General features: G+C 41.7%; 2 protein-coding genes across 6 annotated transcripts in view; one reads left to right on the plus strand and one right to left on the minus strand.

Annotated features, from left to right (window-relative positions):
• The window catches only part of CDCA7L (cell division cycle associated 7 like), a 39,244-nt gene extending 37,508 nt beyond the window's left edge, over nt 1–1,736 (plus strand). For all 5 annotated transcript variants that reach the window (XM_032287015.1, XM_032287018.1, XM_032287016.1 and 2 more), the window contains 2 exons: nt 759–895; nt 1,412–1,736. In XM_032287015.1, the coding sequence (XP_032142906.1) occupies nt 759–895; nt 1,412–1,442 (168 nt within the window). In that variant the 3' untranslated portion in view covers nt 1,443–1,736. The remainder of the gene's footprint in view (nt 1–758; nt 896–1,411) is intronic.
• Nucleotides 1,737–2,510: 774 nt separating this feature from the next.
• DNAH11 (dynein axonemal heavy chain 11) overlaps nt 2,511–18,197 on the minus strand; it is a 406,504-nt gene continuing 390,817 nt past the window's right edge. Inside the window, exons 77-82 of the mRNA XM_032287021.1 lie at nt 11,254–11,496; nt 9,126–9,308; nt 8,931–9,046; nt 4,476–4,588; nt 3,799–3,939; nt 2,511–2,937 (exon numbers count right to left, since the gene is read on the minus strand). Coding sequence (XP_032142912.1) covers nt 2,690–2,937; nt 3,799–3,939; nt 4,476–4,588; nt 8,931–9,046; nt 9,126–9,308; nt 11,254–11,496 — 1,044 coding nt within the window. The 3' untranslated portion in view covers nt 2,511–2,689. The remainder of the gene's footprint in view (nt 2,938–3,798; nt 3,940–4,475; nt 4,589–8,930; nt 9,047–9,125; nt 9,309–11,253; nt 11,497–18,197) is intronic.

The following is an 18,197-nucleotide window of genomic DNA, read 5'->3' on the forward strand; positions in this document are numbered from 1 at the left end:
CATTGTCAGAACAAAAAACTTGGTTACAGTTGTCTAGCTTTGTACAAGTAATCCCTGTACCCTTCCTTCAGCAAAGTGATTTCCCTCTGATTTTTTTTTTCTGGGCCAGGCTGAGACAGGTGTAAATTGCAGAATAGACTGTGTTCTGTGTGCCCGGCACTGTGCAAGGTGTTGCTCACTCTATCATAAATGTTTAATCCCGTGAAATAGGTGTATAACCCCTCTCTGCCTCAGCTCCCTTAGTAAATAAGACATAGTATCACAGTTAGTAAGCACAACCTTGAGCCTGGGGCAGTCCTGCTACCAAGTATGACCTCTTAGGCAACAGTGATGGGGTAAATATATCATCCTTAATTGACAGACAAACGTAAACTGCTGCTCAGGTCAGGTTAGTCATTCAACAGAAGGGCTGAAATTCACACCTTGATCTTTTAGAAACCTTGTGCTCCTAAACCATGGCTGACATTCTGGGCTGTGACCTGCACACTCACACAGGGCCCTATGCTTGGCCAAATGCTGGTGAAATTCTCCATAAGTTTTAAGCAGGGGGCCTTGAAACCCATTGTTTTTCAGTGTTTTCATGTGACATGGGGTGATGAGCCTTCCTGCCTCATGAGGAGCCCCCTGCGGCATAGACTGAAAGATGCCATGTGATTAAAAGTTGGGGGAGAGGCCAGTTGAGCCCATCTGGATCTAAATCTCAGCTCTGGCCAGAGCCTGCAGATAGTGAGGGAAGTTTCTGCTGTCATCTCTGTTAGGATTGGGTGTGTCCTCCCTGTCGTGGGATCTGCAATTGCAGCTACTGTCGGAAGCGTGACGGCCGCTGTGCCACAGGAATCCTCATTCATCTGGCCAAGTTTTATGGTTATAACAATGTTAAGGAATATCTGGAGAGGTAAGTCTCTAGCAGTTTACAGATCTTGAAATCTCCAGGCTGAGCATGGGAGACCCTCTTGGACCGATTGTTATAAAGCACGAGTGCCATTCTACATCTGTTTGCATTGGAGAAGCTCAGGCCTGATATTTTCCCTATTAGGGAATATTCTCCTTTGCTAAATTTTTCAACTCCACGTGGCCTTTAACCAAGATTTTTTCTTGAGGTGTATGTCAGAAATGGAAGGAGTGAACAAGGCAGGCTTAGGAGAAATGGCACAGTCTATGAAGAGCCAGAGGCAGCCATAACCCTAATGCATAGAGAAAGTTGAGGCAGTGTGCACTTTAGGACAAGGAGACAGAACGTGAGTGTGCGGGACGTCATGCTTCGGGCATACTCGACTGGAGGGTGTCCTGTTAGTGATGCTTAGAATGTCAGGAGATCTGGGTTCTGGCTTTGTACTTAGATGATTGTGGACTCTCTCCAGGCTAGAATGCTGCCTAACTACTTACCAAATACTTTTCATCTTTTTCTCAGCTTACAGAAGCAGCTGGTAGAAGACAATTAACAGGAAAATGGAACTAGCCACCTCACCATAGACTACTCCAGTGAGACATGCATACCATTTGTGCCTAACATTTTTTACATTTGTGTTTTTATATAGAAATTCTTCATAGAGATTACTGTTTCTAAATACTATTTTTTTTAAAAAGATTGTTTATATGCTTACAGACATTTCTCAGGAAGACAGCAGAGCAGAGGAATCTAGATAGTTGTATACACAGACCTGTTTGTATTCTGTATTTTGTTAAAAGTATCTGCCAATGATTAAAAAGCACAATTTAAACTTTAAACGGGGTGGAGTTAAAGTTCAGGTAAGTTAGAAAACATTGTATGAGCAGCTCCTGTTGATCTTTCGCTTTCCAAACAGTAACTCCAGGCCAAGTCTGTACAGGGGTCCTATATCCTTTAGTTTGCCTTAGCATGAGTGACCACAGTTCAGCAGACCACACATATCGTTTAACCTGCTCTGGGTCATTGGAAATTTATACTGAACAAAGTGCAATTTAACCACAGAAGATTAAACTTGACAGAACAAAAGGGGACAGTCAGTCAATGTTGTAGACACTGGAGGGCTCGGAGTACCAGCATTTGTCTTCAGGACTCAGGTGGGGCCTGCTGCTTCTATATTTTGAAAAGAATGTAGGGGGTAAAAATTTTTAATTTAATTTGCTGTTTAAAAATCCCCCTTTTTTGTGGCTGCATTTCTTTTGTAGCTGTATGTTTAGATGTACTTTTGTCTTGTTTTTTCTTTTTGAGATAGATGGAGTGCAGTGGCACCATCTCAGGTCACTGCAACCTCCCGGGTTCACGTGATTCTTCTGCCTCAGCCTCCCGCATAGCTCATGCCATGCTAATTTTTTGTGGATACAGGGTTTCACCATGTTAGCCAGGATGGTCTCAAACTCCTGACCTCCTGCCTCAACGTCACAAACTGCTGGGATTACAGGCGTGAGCCACCGTGCCCAGCCTCAGGTGTACTTTTTTGTCTGTCTTGAGGTAGCCATGGGGTGTCAGAGGGAAAGCTACAATCAATCAATCACTGGACATAGAATAGGTTTCTAATATTTTTTTCTGCATTTGCTGATTTTTCTCTCCCCTTCACTTTTTAAGGATAGTGTTGAAAAAAGAGAATGCATGTGTGAGGTACTAAAACGTTCTAATAGGATACATTAGGTGCATGGGGACAGTGCAGCAACACAGTAGAAAATCCTCACTGCATGCCCGCAAGGTGAGAGGCAGGCCCGTGTTATCTTACGCTTCTAGCAGCAGGGCCACTCCGGCCAGGACCCATTTTGCAGTCTTCTCTTTGCTCTTCAGCCTAAAGGTCCAGATGTAGCTGGGCCCTCTCAGTTTGCTTCTGTACACTGGGCACTCATAGGTTTGTCTGGTTTCTTGTCTGTCCATGAGGGTGGCCTTCGCAAAGATGACCGGCATTGTGCATGTCAGCTCCTTGAGACGGGCTTCGACAATGGTTCCTGACTGGGTGTCCCATCGGGCGCCTATGGCAAAAACACAACGGTTGCAATGGTGTGGCATGTTGCTACTGATGATCTAGTTGTTTGATGCAATAAACATTCTGGTTTTCTCACATTTTTGCTTGTCATTTTGCTTGTCAGTGGTTATTTTTACCAGCTGGCCAGACTGAGCTCTTTGGAAGGTAGGTTACCCTGCCTGTGGCGGAGGCTCCACTTTGCTTCCATGTTGAGCAGCAAAACTTTAAGAAATGGGATTCTAAGAGAATTTGCATACATTAAAATAGTTTGCCCTTCCTTTGAAAACAAGTATAACAAATGTCCAATTCACCACATTCCCTCCCTGTCACACCAAGTACCAGACACTCATTTACATCAGAACTTGAAGTAAAAAAGGTACATCTTAGTAGGGACTAATTGTCCTGCAGAATAAGGCATGGCCACATAAATTTGGAAAATATTGCATAGTCTAGCCCCCTCTTAGAGACTCACCCTATGCAATAGCATCTTCAGGGCTTCGAGAAGTCTTGTAAAAATATTGGAGCAAATTTACTGATGATAGTTTTTAAATCAAGGAAAGATTTTGAAATGATTATATTGAAAAGCAAAATAATGTAAATTCAGTCTCAACCCTGTGGCATTAATACCCAGACATATTTAAATGACAAAATTTAAATGACAGCCATCACCCCAAATATTTTACAATTTGGTTCACATTGGACACCCATCCCAGCATTCAGGTGTTTAAGAGGAAGAAATGCGATAAATAATGATTAGCATAAGGTTACTGTGTGAGGAGATGCTGAGAGACTGTAAGCAGAGGCCCAACATTGATCTGAACCTGAGTTCAGATCAAAAGGCTCCCCACTTCCTCCTCAAGTGTCTTACCCTCCATGAAGAGCCCGTGGAGGTATGCACCTTCCCTTGGCGGGTGGCCATAATCTTCCTTTGTTTTTTTGGTAACATCAACAGTTAGGCACGTTTTATCCAGTGGCCACTCATTTTTTCGAGCCATTGTCTGCATGATTGCTTTGGAAAAACAAAAATGCAATAGGATCAATAGGGTAAAAACGTTGTATATAAGGTTCCCAGGAACTACCAGTAAACTGAGCCATCCTTTAGTCCCATAGGGTGTTTTAGGTTCTCAGGTGTTTGCACGTGGCTGTGCTGGAGCAGGGACTGGCCATAAGGCCTGCGGGGCAAGCTCGCTGTTTCTGTAAATAGTTTTACTGGAATAGCCACAGCCATTTGTGTATTGTCTGTGGTTGGTTTTGCACTACAACAGGAGTGTAGCTGCACCACAGACCATGTGGCCCTTTCCAGAAAATGTTTACCAGGGTACACACTGTGCCCCACCTCACTGTAGGAGGTCCTTTCCCTTTTGCTGCTACTCGCCTGCCCAGGACTTTTTGTTTCCTCTGTAGCTGCTGGTCCTTTCTGTAATGGCTGCGGCTTGAGCATTGGTGAGCAGGGCAATGTGATGCTGTCATACATAAAGCAAGGCGGGACTTCTGCTGGGGGTATGGTCCTGTCTGCATCGGGGACTGCACTGCCTCAACCCTTACCAGTTAAGAAGGACTGAGGGTTGAAGAAGCCTGAGAGCCACACGACAGCTGGAAGGACAAGGTCTTGTGTCCAAGTATCGAGTTCTCGGCATCGTAGGAGGAGGTCATTGAACCTGGTTAATGGGAGGTAGGAAGAAGTAAACTTGTTATTGAGTAAAACAGTCATTTTCCAGTACATTCTGGCGGTATGTGGGAGGCAGTTAGGGCGGGGTGGTGGTGGAGGAGAAGTATACCACTGATAGCTGGTAAAATCCTTCCCTGGTAATTGGCAGGGCACTGCCCCTTTAAAGGGCTCGTTTGTTTCCTGTTGGAGACTTGATGCGTGTAGCCCTTACATTAGGGCAAGATACACTGAGGAACATGGAAAACTCATTTCCATTTATTCAACGGATCCTCTTTAATGCTATATAGTGACTGTACAAAGATCATCACTCTATGACTTGGACTGACAAGCGCCAACTTGGACGTATGGACAGGGTGTCTGAGGACAGGGATGGCAAGGCTACTGGTTACAAGGCCAGGGTTGCCAGAAAAGCTGATAGGCAGAGGGAACAGCATGTGCAGAGGCAGTGGAGCATGTGACAGTAGTCTAACCACGTGCAGTAACTACCTGAAAGCAGGGAGGGAAAGGTTAATAAGGAAAACAAATCAGCCGTGAATGCATGCCAATGGTTTGAGAAATGCTGCTGTTAATAGACATGTTCTTTCCTCTACTCACAATTGCAATTGTGCAAGGTAGGAAGTATCTTCATTTTTGTTTGTTTTTAGATGGAGTCTCGCTCTGTCTCCCAGCTGGAGTGCAGTGGCACAATCTTGGCTCACTGCAGCCTCCGCCTCCTGGGTTCAAGTGATTCTCCTGCTTCAGGCTCCCAAGTAGCTGGGATTATAGGCACATGCCACAACACCCAGCTAATTTTTGTATTTTTAGTAGAGAGGGTTTCAACCATGTTGGCCACGATGGTCTCGATCTCCTGACCTCGTGATCCACCCGCCTCAGCCTCCCAATGGGATTACAGGCCTGAGCCACCATGCTTGGCCTCTGCAGTTTAAGGAAGCTGGCTCACAGAGGCTACGGACAGATGAACCTCTGATAAGAGACAACTGAAACCTTGAAATGTCAGTTTCAGAGGCTGCTTAAAAAGGGAACCAGGAGAATGGAGTACAGAGAGCACAGCCTCAACATAAAAGCCAGAGAGTTCTCCAGAAGGAAGAACTGGCACTGAAGTCTTCTAGAACCCTGCTGCTTCAGAGTTGCAGATGAAGTAGGGATGAATGAGCAACCAGCCTGACAAACCACATGGCAGACATCTGCCTGAGACACCTGGCTGACTTGGCTGTGAAGAAGAAAAGGCTCATAATGCTCACATTCAAACTTAGGTCACCACAAGGAAAATTCCTGTTCCCAGACCTATATTAAATTCTTCCAAATAGCTGGATCAGAAAAAGCATACTTGAAGATAAGAAGAAACCGCATAGGCACCATACAAAGGAAAAAGGGGAAGAGCAAGAAAAGCAAGGGCAGGAAGACATTTCTCTCAAAATGTTGCCATATGAGGATAAACACTGCAACCAATTTGTAACAACTAAAACCAGTGATTATTTATATAAACAAGATCATGACGTAGAAGGGATCAGGAAGGAAAAAGTAGGGAAATTAAGTTTGAAGACCTCAGAAAAGAAGAAAATATCATAAAAATGAAAGCAAAAAGCAATAAGGCATAAGGGAGAATAAAAACAAATGGAAATAAAGAGGTAAAGGATTAGAGTGAAAGCAATAAAATGAAAGCTGAAATGAGGCCACATGCGGTGGCTCACGCCTGTAATCCCAGCACTTTGGGAGGCCAAGGCAGGTGGATCACTTGAGGTCAGGGTTTCAAGACCAGCCTGTCCAACATGGTGAAACCCCATCTCTACTAAAAATAACAAAAATTAGCTGGGCGTGGTGGCACATGCCTGTAATCCCAGCTACTTAGGAAGCTGAGGCAGGAGAATCACTTGAACCCAAGAGGCAGAGGTTGCAGTGAGCTGAGATCACGTCACTGCACTCCAGTCTAGGCAACAGAATGACAATCTGTCTCAAAAACAAACAAAAAACAAACAAAAAAACAAAAACCCTGAAATGGAACAGTCTGAAATAGTGTAATTCTAGAAAAGTTTAGTTTTCCTAAATCGTATCTTTGAATCTATGTGATCAAGGGCACATCATGTTCCAAGAAAATTTTGTAGCGAGTAATCAATACTAAGATATAAATAATATGAACAATAAAGATACAGAAGCCCTGGACGGCCAGGGGAAAACAAGAAGCCATTTATAAAGGGAAAAGAAGTATGCCAGCTTTGGACATCTCCATGGCAGCATTTGACAAGAGGAATGTGATGGCTACAAAGGCCTCCAACTGAGGGTGTTACTATTATTTTAAAATAACTAGCCAAACTGTCATTCAGGTGTAGACGGAAGACTATAAGGCATGAAAAACCACCAGCAAATCCAACAAACAGGAAGGTTTATAACTCAGGAAAGAGAGAAATCTTGATGAAAGTACTCATTTGTAAGAATATTTAAACTCAGGAAAACAATGTAATAGTTGTAAAAACAAAAATAGGAAGTTATGAAACTAGGCTGGGTACCCTTTCAAAAATAAACAACCTGAAACTGAAAATTACGGACAATGAAATATATTTTATTTAAGACAGTGTCGTGCTCTGTTACCCAGGCTGGAATGCACTGGCATGATCACACCTCATTGCATCCTTGACCTCTCGGGCTCCAGCAATCTACCACCTCTACACCTCGAGTAGCTAAGACTATAGTCATATGCCACCACACCTAGTTAATTTTTAATTTTTTTTTTTTTTTAAGAGACAGGGTCTCATTATGTTGCCCAGGCTGGCTTTGAACTCCTGGGCTCAAGTGATCCTCCTGCCTTGGCCTCCCAAAGTGCTGAGATTATAGGCATGAGCTACTACACCCAACCTGGACAATGAAATTTAAATAATTAAGAAACAGATTGGAGGCAGCTGAAGATACAATGAAGATCACCCAAAACTGAAGTCTACAAGTATACATCCGAGAGACACTGAAAACATGACAGGTCCAGCAGATAAATGCAGACATGAGGAGAACAGAGGGAAAGACAATATTCGGAGAAATAAGTGCTAAGACTTTTTCAAAACGGAAGCTATGGATGGAGTCTTGCATTTATAACAGCACTTTAAAAATCCACACCTCAATACAATAGTAAAATTGTTGAACAACAAGGGCAAAGAGAAAAGTCTTAAAACTTTACTTGGGAAGGAATGGCAAATATTTAAGACCAGACCCACCCTCTACAATCAATGCTAGAAAACCATGGAGTTGGAACATCAAAGTCCTGAGGGAAAATAATGGTGTGTCGTAGAATTCTACGTATAAGTAAACTATCAATCAAGACTGAGAGTGCAGTGAGGACAGTTTCAGATACACAAGATGATTTACATTCCCCGCCCCCCAAGCCCTGCTCTATATTTTATACTTTGGTAAAAAGAAAAAGGAGCCTCGAACAAGATACAAAAAAAAAAAAAAGCAATGATGAGCAAAAAAAGCAGTGCAGTGTATTAAAGCAAAAATAATGATTGACCATAAACAAAATAGGACAAAATCACTCTGGTTTAAAATAAGGTAGAACTACAATTCCAGACCAGGAGGTTCATGTTCAGAGGGAAGCTTAAGGGTCTAACGTTGTGTTGGAAAAATCAAAAGTATGCATGTTACAATGTAAAGGGTCTCCACTAAAATAATGGGAATGGTACAGGGATAGTCCAGGTTCATGGAACAGGATTCAGGAAAGCAGGGGGAAAGAAACTCAGCACCAAAAAGCCAGGAATAAAGAGCTTTGCAAAACTTCCTGAATTGTTTGCCAAGACCAAGGAGCAGTTAGGTTTAACACCCACCTTGAGTAATCTGTGAATTTCTGTCCTAGCTTTATGACACATGTCTGCAGTTATATCCCTAGTCTAGTTTACTGCATACTGCATACCATATTACAGACTTCCGAATGTTGTCTATGAGAAGGCACAGGAATCTTAGGCTTGCAAAGTAAAGGTAGAAGATGACACAAAGGCAAATTCAAGTTGCTTTCCATGGCCATTTAACTCTTACAACTCATTGCAGGGGATTCTATTACTATCTGCATTTCTCAGATTCAAATAAGAGACAGATTATTTTGGCTAAGATCATATACACAAGGAGTGAGAGGCAGAATTTGAATCTTGCTCTGACCCTGACTTAACTGGTTTTTGCCTTTGATGCAATAAACCAAGTAAACTCAAATGAAGTTGGCGGAAGAGTTTTCACAGTGACAGATTGAGTACAGTCACAAAGCCTAGTCTGTGTCGTTCTTAGGAAGCCTTATTCAGAACACTAACCCAGCATCGAGGCTGCTCAGGGCCAGTGGCAGTGAGGATGGCGTAACTTACCACTGGGCCAGGCTGTAAGTAGAAGGATAAGCCAGTTTGCTCCAAGTGTCCGGTACCATGTCATAACTTAACGCAAACTGCTGGGCTTCCACAGCAGGAGATAATGCCGACTCCCCCTTGCATGGAGAAAAAAAGCCACGTAATGAATACCTTCCAATGTACTGAAAGTCTACTATAGTCTCAGTTTAAGCTTACCTTCAAACTAAGGTCCAGTTGTTCAAGTGATAAACGTATTTCCCGAATGAGAATATTCATCCTCTCACATTCTTGGAAGCAAACGAAAACATATGGGCTTCTATTTGAATTTTTTTGCATTATCTCTGCCATGTTGAACTCTTCTGGAAGTTTCTCCAAAATGTCATCCAAGACATTCTTAACCTTAAATGATTAACATAAAGATTTAGCTCCTTTCTGTTTCAGTGTTGGTCATGATGACTACGTATATCCTCTACTTTTTGAAGTTCCAGAATAGAGCATACAGCTTCTGAAGGTGCCTGCAAATGCATGTGAAAGATGCCTACGGCTCCCAGGAGGTGGGCAGCATGGCCGTGCCAACTCCCTCAGCTGCTTCTGCACCAATGCCAGCACCTCCCCTTCCACAGAGCCCCAAATCTAGTCAAGAAGGCACTTCAGTTATTTACAGTTTTTCACTTCACATTTAGGGAGTATAGAACTGTCATCAACATGTCATTTGTATGTAAAGGCACGATCAGAGGAGGTAGAGGCCTATTATCTTGGAACTGTATTTTATAATCTGCTAAATTAATAAGATCAGTTTAAAATTCACGTAAACCAGGGGCTGGACACAGTGGCTCATGCCTATAATCCCAGCACTTTGGGAAGAAATCAAGATGGGCAGATCACTTGAGGTCAGGAGTTTGAGACCAGCTTGGCTACCCTGGTAAAGCCTCGTGTCTCCTAAAAATATAAAAATTAGCCAGGCACGGTGGAGCATGTCTGTAATCCCAGGAATTTGGGTGGCTGAGACACGAGAATCACTTGAATCTGGGAGGTAGAGGTTGCAATAAGCCAAGATGGTGCCTCTGCACTCCAGCCTGGGCAACGGAATGAGACTTTGTCTCAAAATAAATAAATAGATAAAACATGAAATAAAATTTACATAACCCAAATAAGGCTTTTAAGCATAAGCAAATTCTGGTGAACTACGAAGCTGCCTTCCCAACCGTGGGCATTCGAAAATTCCTAGAGCAATTTAGACCAACATTTTTAACAAGGAAACTTCTATCTTCTGTAATTGTTGCCCTGAAGGAATGAAAGATTTATATATTAAAGATATGAATATGCACATGGTACTCAGATATGCATATTAATTCTACCAACACAGCTCCACTGAGCTGGAAAAAACAGTCAATATCTAGAAAGGACAAAACATGGAAGAACTTTGCTTGTCCTGAGCCCTGGGTGGCTTTCCTTCTGCCCTTGGTTTCTCTGCCTTTGGTTCTGACACAATGCCTGTCAACTGGCATCACACTGGCAGGTAATTTGTCAGGTCCTAAAATCTTTAGCTCATTTACAGCAGAGGTAGACAGTATATCCAAATGGCCATAAGCATGTGAAAAGATGCTCAATATTATTCCTCAACTGAGGAATGCAAAGCTAAAACCACTGTGAGATATCATTACCCTAACAACATCACAAGAAGAATGCAGACCAAGTGGAACTCATACATACTGCTGGTGGGAGAGGAACTGGTACAATCGCTGGGGAAAGCGGATTGGGAAGGCTATCAAAGCTAAACAGTATATCCTATTATCTGGCAATCCCACTTCTGGGTATCGATAAATGGGTATTATGAGTGGATGTTTTTGGGAGTTAGCTTTGCATATTGACAAAAGACTGTGGAAGAATGTTCATGGTTGTGATATTTCTATAAAAGTGTAAAACAAGAAACAACCGAAACATCCATTCACAGGAGGATGAAGAATTTTATATTCATATAGAATTCTAAACAAAAATGAACCACTGGTACATGAACAACATGGATGAATCTCACAAATGTAATGCAGAATGAAAGAAGTTAGACCTGAATGAATGCTTACTATATGATTCCATATATTTGGAATCAGGTAAAGCTAATCTATGGTGATAGAGGTAAAGATATTGATTATCTCGGGTGGTGTGAGGGATACACTGACTAGTAAGGGGCATGAGTATCCTTCTGCAGTGCTGGAAATGTTATTTTGATCTAGGTGGTGGTTGTATGAGTATAAACGTAGGTAAAAATGATTTGCACAACTGAGATTAGTACACTTCAGTACAAGTAAGTTATACCTCAATTAAAAAGAAAAGAGAGACCCTCTACCTTTTCTTCTGTAGACTGCCCCAGTTCATCACCACCAAGTGCATTCCTGGGCTGCATCTCCAGCAAAGTTCTAAAGAGAGTGTTGGACGTCACTGTCAGAAATTCGATTTCAGCATTTGGGTGGAGGCCGTACAGTGCTGGGCTTTCCGGAGGAAGCATCTCCTCTATGTACTGGTGGTAGCCTGCATAATCTAGGTAGGGTGGGGCAGCAAATCCCGGTGCCAGCATCAGTTCATCTTCAGTCTTCAACCACAAAGGAAAAGTCAGTTATACCAAATGTAGGTAGGCATCCATTTTCACTTCCTGAGCACTTTGAGAAGACTCTGACAAGAAGGCCCCAGCACAATGCTGGCTGGGTAGCAGGCTCTCTAAACTGTTTTATAATCAACATTCTGTTCTATATACAGCACCAGACTGATCTCTGGGGAACATCCCAAGGAACGCACATTAATCCTATTCCTAAGAAGACTCAGTTTGCAGCGTGCATGGGGCAGTGTGATACATGCACACAAAAAGAATGAGCAAGTGCGGAGCCATCACGGAGCATAGGCTACCCTGTAACACACTCCCATTCATTGATTCTCCCAACCATCCCCATTTACCTGAGAGGAAATCAAGACTCTGATGTGAACTTGCTGAGGAAGACATGTGACTTTAATCTTAATTCTGAATTCATTTTAGTATGACAGTATAGCCTGTCCTTCCCCAGGGTACTTTCCACAGAACTGGTTCACATCATTTTATATATGATGTGAATTTATATACATGAATTGTATAAATATAAATAACATGTGCACTTAATGAAAATTGTGTGTGTGTGTAAGTACCACTTATAGGCCATATATACTAAGAGTCAAACTGATGCTACCTTCCCAGGACTTGAAGCTACTCACAGCAGAGTCTGTGTTGTTCAGGATCCACAGACCTGGAGAGAGCTGCTGGTGCTCAATACACAGTTACCTGCTGAGTGAAAGGCTGGAGTATGCGGGCTTTGATCATGCCCATCTACTTCAATAAGGCTGGGGCAAGAGGGTAGACATTCCGTTTAGAGGGAAGTTTTGAACAAAGGCAATGTGAGCAGCAATAACAAACCCTCTAAACATTAGAACGTAGATCTTCAAAACGTAACAGAACAGTTTATGAGCCTGAGTCTCTGACTCGCCATAAACAGAATCAATCAAGTGCTTACAATTTTCTAAGTAACAGTATAATCTCAGATTTATTTTTCCATGATTGCTCTTTAGTTTCCAGGGGTCATTAACCCCTCTGCTTTAATTCTCCCAGCCTCTTGCACCATAAATCCTGTCTGTATGTGCACTTAAATGTATAGGGGAATGTTATTTTTAAACTATTGCCTAATGTAGCTATTTTCTGCCTAGATTTTCTAAGTCATTTTTTGAAATGAGATTCGTCTGTAGATGTGTATGCTATGCTGTGGTCACCTCCCTATCACCTGGAGACAAAGTGAATATTCTTTAATTCATTCAGTAATGTATACTCACCACCCAGTACCATACAACAAACCATGAAGTATAAGCTTCATATGACCTAGTTATTAGGAAACTCAGAGTCTAAAGAGGACAAAGTAAGTGTGAATTTCCACACAATCATGTGGGTAACAGTGGTTTCTCCTTAAACCTTCAATCTTAGGTTGCTTAGAAAGCCTATGGCCAGTGTGGTGGCTCATGCCTGTAATCCCAGCACTTTGGGAAGCTGAGGTGGGTGATCACAAGGTCAGGAGTTTGAGTCCAGCCTGGCCAACATGGTGAAACCTCGTCTCTACTAAAAATACAAAAATTACCCAGGAGCGATGGTAGGTGCCTGTAATCCCAGCTACTTGGGAGGCTGAGGTGGAACTGTTTGAACCTGGGAGGCGGAGGTTGCAGTGAGCTGAGATCACACCACTGAACTCCAGCCTGGGCGACAGAGCAAGATTCTGTCTCGGAGAAAAAAAAAAAGCCCATGTCTTTAATAAGGATGCTCGACTGCTTTCTGCAAAATCTCACATTTTAAATACTCAACTCAGCATTTTTATTTTGTACCAGGAGGATTTTCAAGTTAACTAATCCTTCAGATTGCCAGAAGTCTTGACCAATGAATATGAGAAGGAAGAAGTTGAACTATTCCACCACCAGTGTCCATTGGCTTGGTTTTATTTATGTATTCACATTTGTATCATTTCATATTTCTATATAAGAATAATCAAAATTTATATGTCACCTGGCTCAGAGCGACCAAAATAAAACCGTGCAGGAGACTTAAACTCATCATTATTACTCTATGATGGATAAAGTAGCCAAAATAAAAATATGAGCAAAATATGAATAAGAAAACCAAAAGCTAGAATTTACACATCCCAAGTAAACATTATTCCCTACAAACAAGTACTTGGTCTTCTCTGCTTGTGCTTACTAGGAAACTGAAACAAATTTCAGAAGCCACAGTTAATCTGTCCTTCAATAAAAACAAAAAGTTAACGACAGAATTTCAAGCAAAGAAACTGACCAAAAAAAAACCACTTGGAAAAGTTAAACTGCCGCAGGGTTAAATGGCCGTGTTTGAATGCGTGCTCATGTACTGCTGATGGGACTGCAAATGGTCCATGCCCTTTGGAAAGAAAATTAGTCTTTATACACACGTGACAAGTGCCTTCCATATGGTAGGCAAGGAGCAAAGCAAAAGAAAACAGGCAACTCAAAAGGACAGACCTGAGGTTTATAGCTAGACAACCTGGTTCAGCTCCCATCCTTTAATGATTTGGTGGCCTTATGAAATGACAATTTATCTGCGTTTCAATCTCCTAATGATTGTGGCTATGTGAATTTAATAAGGTATGCAAACAGCTTGGCACACAGCAGACTATTATGTTAGTTTTGCTCTTCCTCAGAACCTAGCAACAGACATGATTATTTTAGTACTTCTTGATTTTTCTAGAAGGAAAAAACATTTCTCATTTTTCTGAGAAATGTTCTATACACAGAGACTTGTGTTCTCTTTTACTTTAAGAAAACTTTTGGCCGGGTGCGGTGGCTCATGCCTGTAATCCCAGCACTTTGGGAGGCCGAGGCGGGCGGATCACGAGGTCAAGAGATCGAGACCATCCTGGCCAACATGGTGAAACCCCATCTCTACTAAAAATACAAAACTTAGCTGGGCATGGTGGCGTGCGCCTGTAGTCTCAGCTACTCGGGAGACTGAGGCAGGAGAATTGCTTGAACCTGGGAGGCGGAGGTTGCAGTGAGCCGAGATTGGGCCACTGCACTCCTGCCTGGCACCTGGCGACACAGCAAGGCTCTGTCTCAAAAAAAAAAAAAAAAAAAAAGAAAGAAAACTTTCAGGACTTTTATATACTCAAGAAGCCATGTGAATCCTGATGCTGAATCTAAACTTTCTCCTTTCCCACTCAAGAGTGTTTAGGAAAAGCTGCTTTTTGCTAATGGGGCCATAATTGCAGACCTCTCTACACAGTGGCCATTTTTCTTGCTTTTGGGGGGTTTGTTTGAGAAAACTGTTGTAATGCCTCAAAGAATCTATAGTTCTAACTAGACATTTCTCCAAAGAAGATACACAAATGGCCAATGAGCACATGAAAAGATGCCCATCATCATTAGCCTTCAGGGACATGCAAATCAAAACACTACTGTGACATCACTGCACCTCCACCAGAATGGCTAAAATAAAAAATGTAGACAGTAGCAGTGTTGGTGAGGATGTGGAGAAAATAGAACCATCACCGATTGCTCGAGGGAATATAAACTGGTGCAGCCACTATTTAAAAAACAGTTTGGTGGCACTTGCAAATAATAAACAGTCACTGCTTGGGCCAGCAATTCCACTCCATCTGAAAGAACTGAAAATGTATGTCCACACAAACGTTGTACATAAAAGTTCATAGCAGCATTATTCATAATAGACCAAAAGGAGAAACAACCCAAATGTCCACTGACAGATGGCATAAACAAAATGTGGTACGTCCATACAATGGAACATTATTCAAACTTACAAAGCAATCGAGTACTGATATATTCTACAGCATTGATGAAACTTGAAAACATTATCCTAAATGAAAGAAGGCTACATATTATATGAGTCCATTTATATAAAATGCCCAAATCTATGCAAAATAGATTAGTAGCTGCCATGGGCTGGGGTAGGTAGTATGGGGTGGGAAACAGACGGTGAGTGACTGATAATGGTTACAGGGTTTTTTTTTTTTGGAGGGGGTAATAAAGCTGTTCTAAAAGTGGTAATGGTTGCAGAACTGTGAATATACTAACGATCTTTGAATTGTATAATTTAAATTGGTAAATGTTATGGTATGTAAGTTGTATCTTAGTAAATTAAAAAAAAATGAATCAATAAAATCATGCTCAGGCAGAAAGAACCCCCACATCATGAAAATATCATCAAAAATTAAAAATCATATTTGTTAATGTCAGGGCAGGCACAATTATTAGAAACTGGAGAACCAGCATCCAGCCCAGCTTGTTGGACTCCAAGAAATTATTGTCCTTTTTACATTTTTCTATCTGCATGTAATAAAAAAATTGACCCCCACTCTACTGCTTCTCCAAGTAGCGTCAGTAATGGCAAGAAGCTCTAGTTCATTGTGAGTTTAAACAAATGCATTTGCCTTTGGCCTTTTGGGTCAAAAATGCCATGGCCCCAAAGTACTGTTAGGGATTTTGAGATAATACTCAAGTTTGAATTATCATGGTGTCTTGAGAATGGAAAGGTACCCTGGTGATTTTCTAGGCAATACCTTAATTTTACAAATGAATAAACTGAGGCACAGGGAAGCCATGCACAAAGCTAGACAGCAAATCAGACGCGGAACCAGAACTCTGGTCTCCTGTATTGTCCGTGTTGTTCTCGGTGCCGGCCTGTACACCATCTACATGCAGATACGAGTCACTGTTTTGGTGACTTGTGCTACAAACAGGTCAGCACTCCAACCACGGCGGTATGGTGCAGAGAAAGACTGGCCTTTGGAGTCTGATTGTGAGTAAATCCTGGTTCAGCTGCTTGACCTCTCTGAGCCTGAGGCTCTTTTTTGATTAAATGGGATAATACTTAATCATACATATAAAGTACGTGGTATTGACCCTTGGCACAGAGCAGGTATTTACTAAAAGATTCCCATTGTTATCACAGATTAATGTACAGCCAAGTATTAAATATATATAATGAAATGAATACTTCGTAATAAAAAGATTTCACATTTATTAAGTGTATTGTTCTAGCACTGTACCAATGTTTAAACCTGACAGCAAATCTGTAAGTTGACCATTCTTGTTTTGTAGATGATAAAACTGAGGCTAAGAGAGGTTCAATTACATCACATGGCAAATACAAAGAGGTACTTCAATGTGAATCAAGGTGGTTTTTTTGTTTTTTACTTCAAAGCCCAGATTCCTGTTGTTCTATGTTACTAAAATAGTTTGTATTATGTAATAACTTTAAGGTGACCTGGTACCTTATTCTCTGAAAGTGATTTCCTGTATTTCTTACTTAACACTGCCAAATACATGCTTTATGCGAGATGGTGTTTTCTTTCTTAACTTTGGCCAGAGACCCTCTAAAGGCCATTGCCATTGGACAGCTCTCTCTCAGAGCAAACTCATTTATTCAGCAAGAAACTCACTGACCCTCCTAAAAGCAAGATCTCACTGAAAGCATTCTGATTCTTTTGATAAGAGCAGCAGAACATTAAACCCTACACCATGAATGGGTTGCTTTTTTTATCGTGTTCCAATGCAACCAAAGACACTAATTTTCAAACACGTTAACTACTTGTGGGAAGTGGCAAAAAGATGTCCTGCAAATGAAGTGTTAGATCACGCTGCTAATCATATAAACAGCATGAACAAGAAAAATGTGCATGAGAACCAAAGAGCTGGGATTTGCAGCCTCTGACATCAAGTCAGTTAAGTGCTTTAATTTTCTCTGGTGAGTTGAGGAGGTAGCTCTCCAGTGAGGATGCCAGCTTGCAAATTAAGCATTTCGATCCTGAAAACCTCACCAGATCCGTATGGAAGGTCAGGTACCTACATTTCTAAAGGGCTTACACACACCACTGATGCCCCTTCAGGTTGCATCACCTATATTTATTTTACAATTATTTGAATGGGAGTTCAGGCTTGTGAAGGTTAATGGACTGTTGCATTTGGCAACAGTAATTCTCCCCTCAGCCACAGGCCAGAGCCAGGGGAGGGACCATCTGCGGGAGCTCCTTACGGGCCCCTTGCCCTCCACCATCATTTGGAGAAATCAGCCTCTGTAAAGGTCGCATGCTTGGCACTGTTTATCTTTCCCATCTCCATGGTAACTTGCTCCCAGAGCTCTTTTGAGGAGTGACTTCCAATTTAGCACAACTGGAGTCTCTCTCTGATATGTGAAATCCTGATCATTAGAACTAAGGAAAGACCATGAGACTCACAATCAAAAGAAACAATTACATAACATTGTGCATTTTTTGCACTCTCTCCAAATTGTTCAACATTATTAAAAAGTAGTAACAAAATAATGTCCCCAGTTTTCTACATTAGACTAAAATACACTATGTTTTCCTGGTGTATTTTAGCCTAATATAGTCTAAATAATAGACTGATATGATTATATTACTTCTCAAAATGAACTGAAGGAAGGTGATCAAATCTATGTAATGCTTCTCTGAGGTGAAATTTTCAGAGAAACTATAAATAGGACATTGCTCAAGCTATTGAAAACATTGCTTTACACAGAGCTGGTGTCTCGCCCACCCAACTGGAAATAAAAATGATATGGTATACGGGTGCTTTAGGTCTTCAAGAAATAACCCGGAATGGCCATGAACCTGGACACCATTAGAGAGAGAGCATGAGAAAACTACAGCCACCACGCTCGGATTAGATAGCATGAGAAATGTCATTGGGCTTATTTGGCTCTTGTTCCAAACACACTAT

The sequence above is a fragment of the Sapajus apella genome, unplaced genomic scaffold (genome assembly GCF_009761245.1).
Source record: "Sapajus apella isolate SASKATOON/1434 unplaced genomic scaffold, GSC_monkey_1.0 scaffold19, whole genome shotgun sequence".
NCBI classification, from domain to species: domain Eukaryota; kingdom Metazoa; phylum Chordata; class Mammalia; order Primates; family Cebidae; genus Sapajus; species Sapajus apella.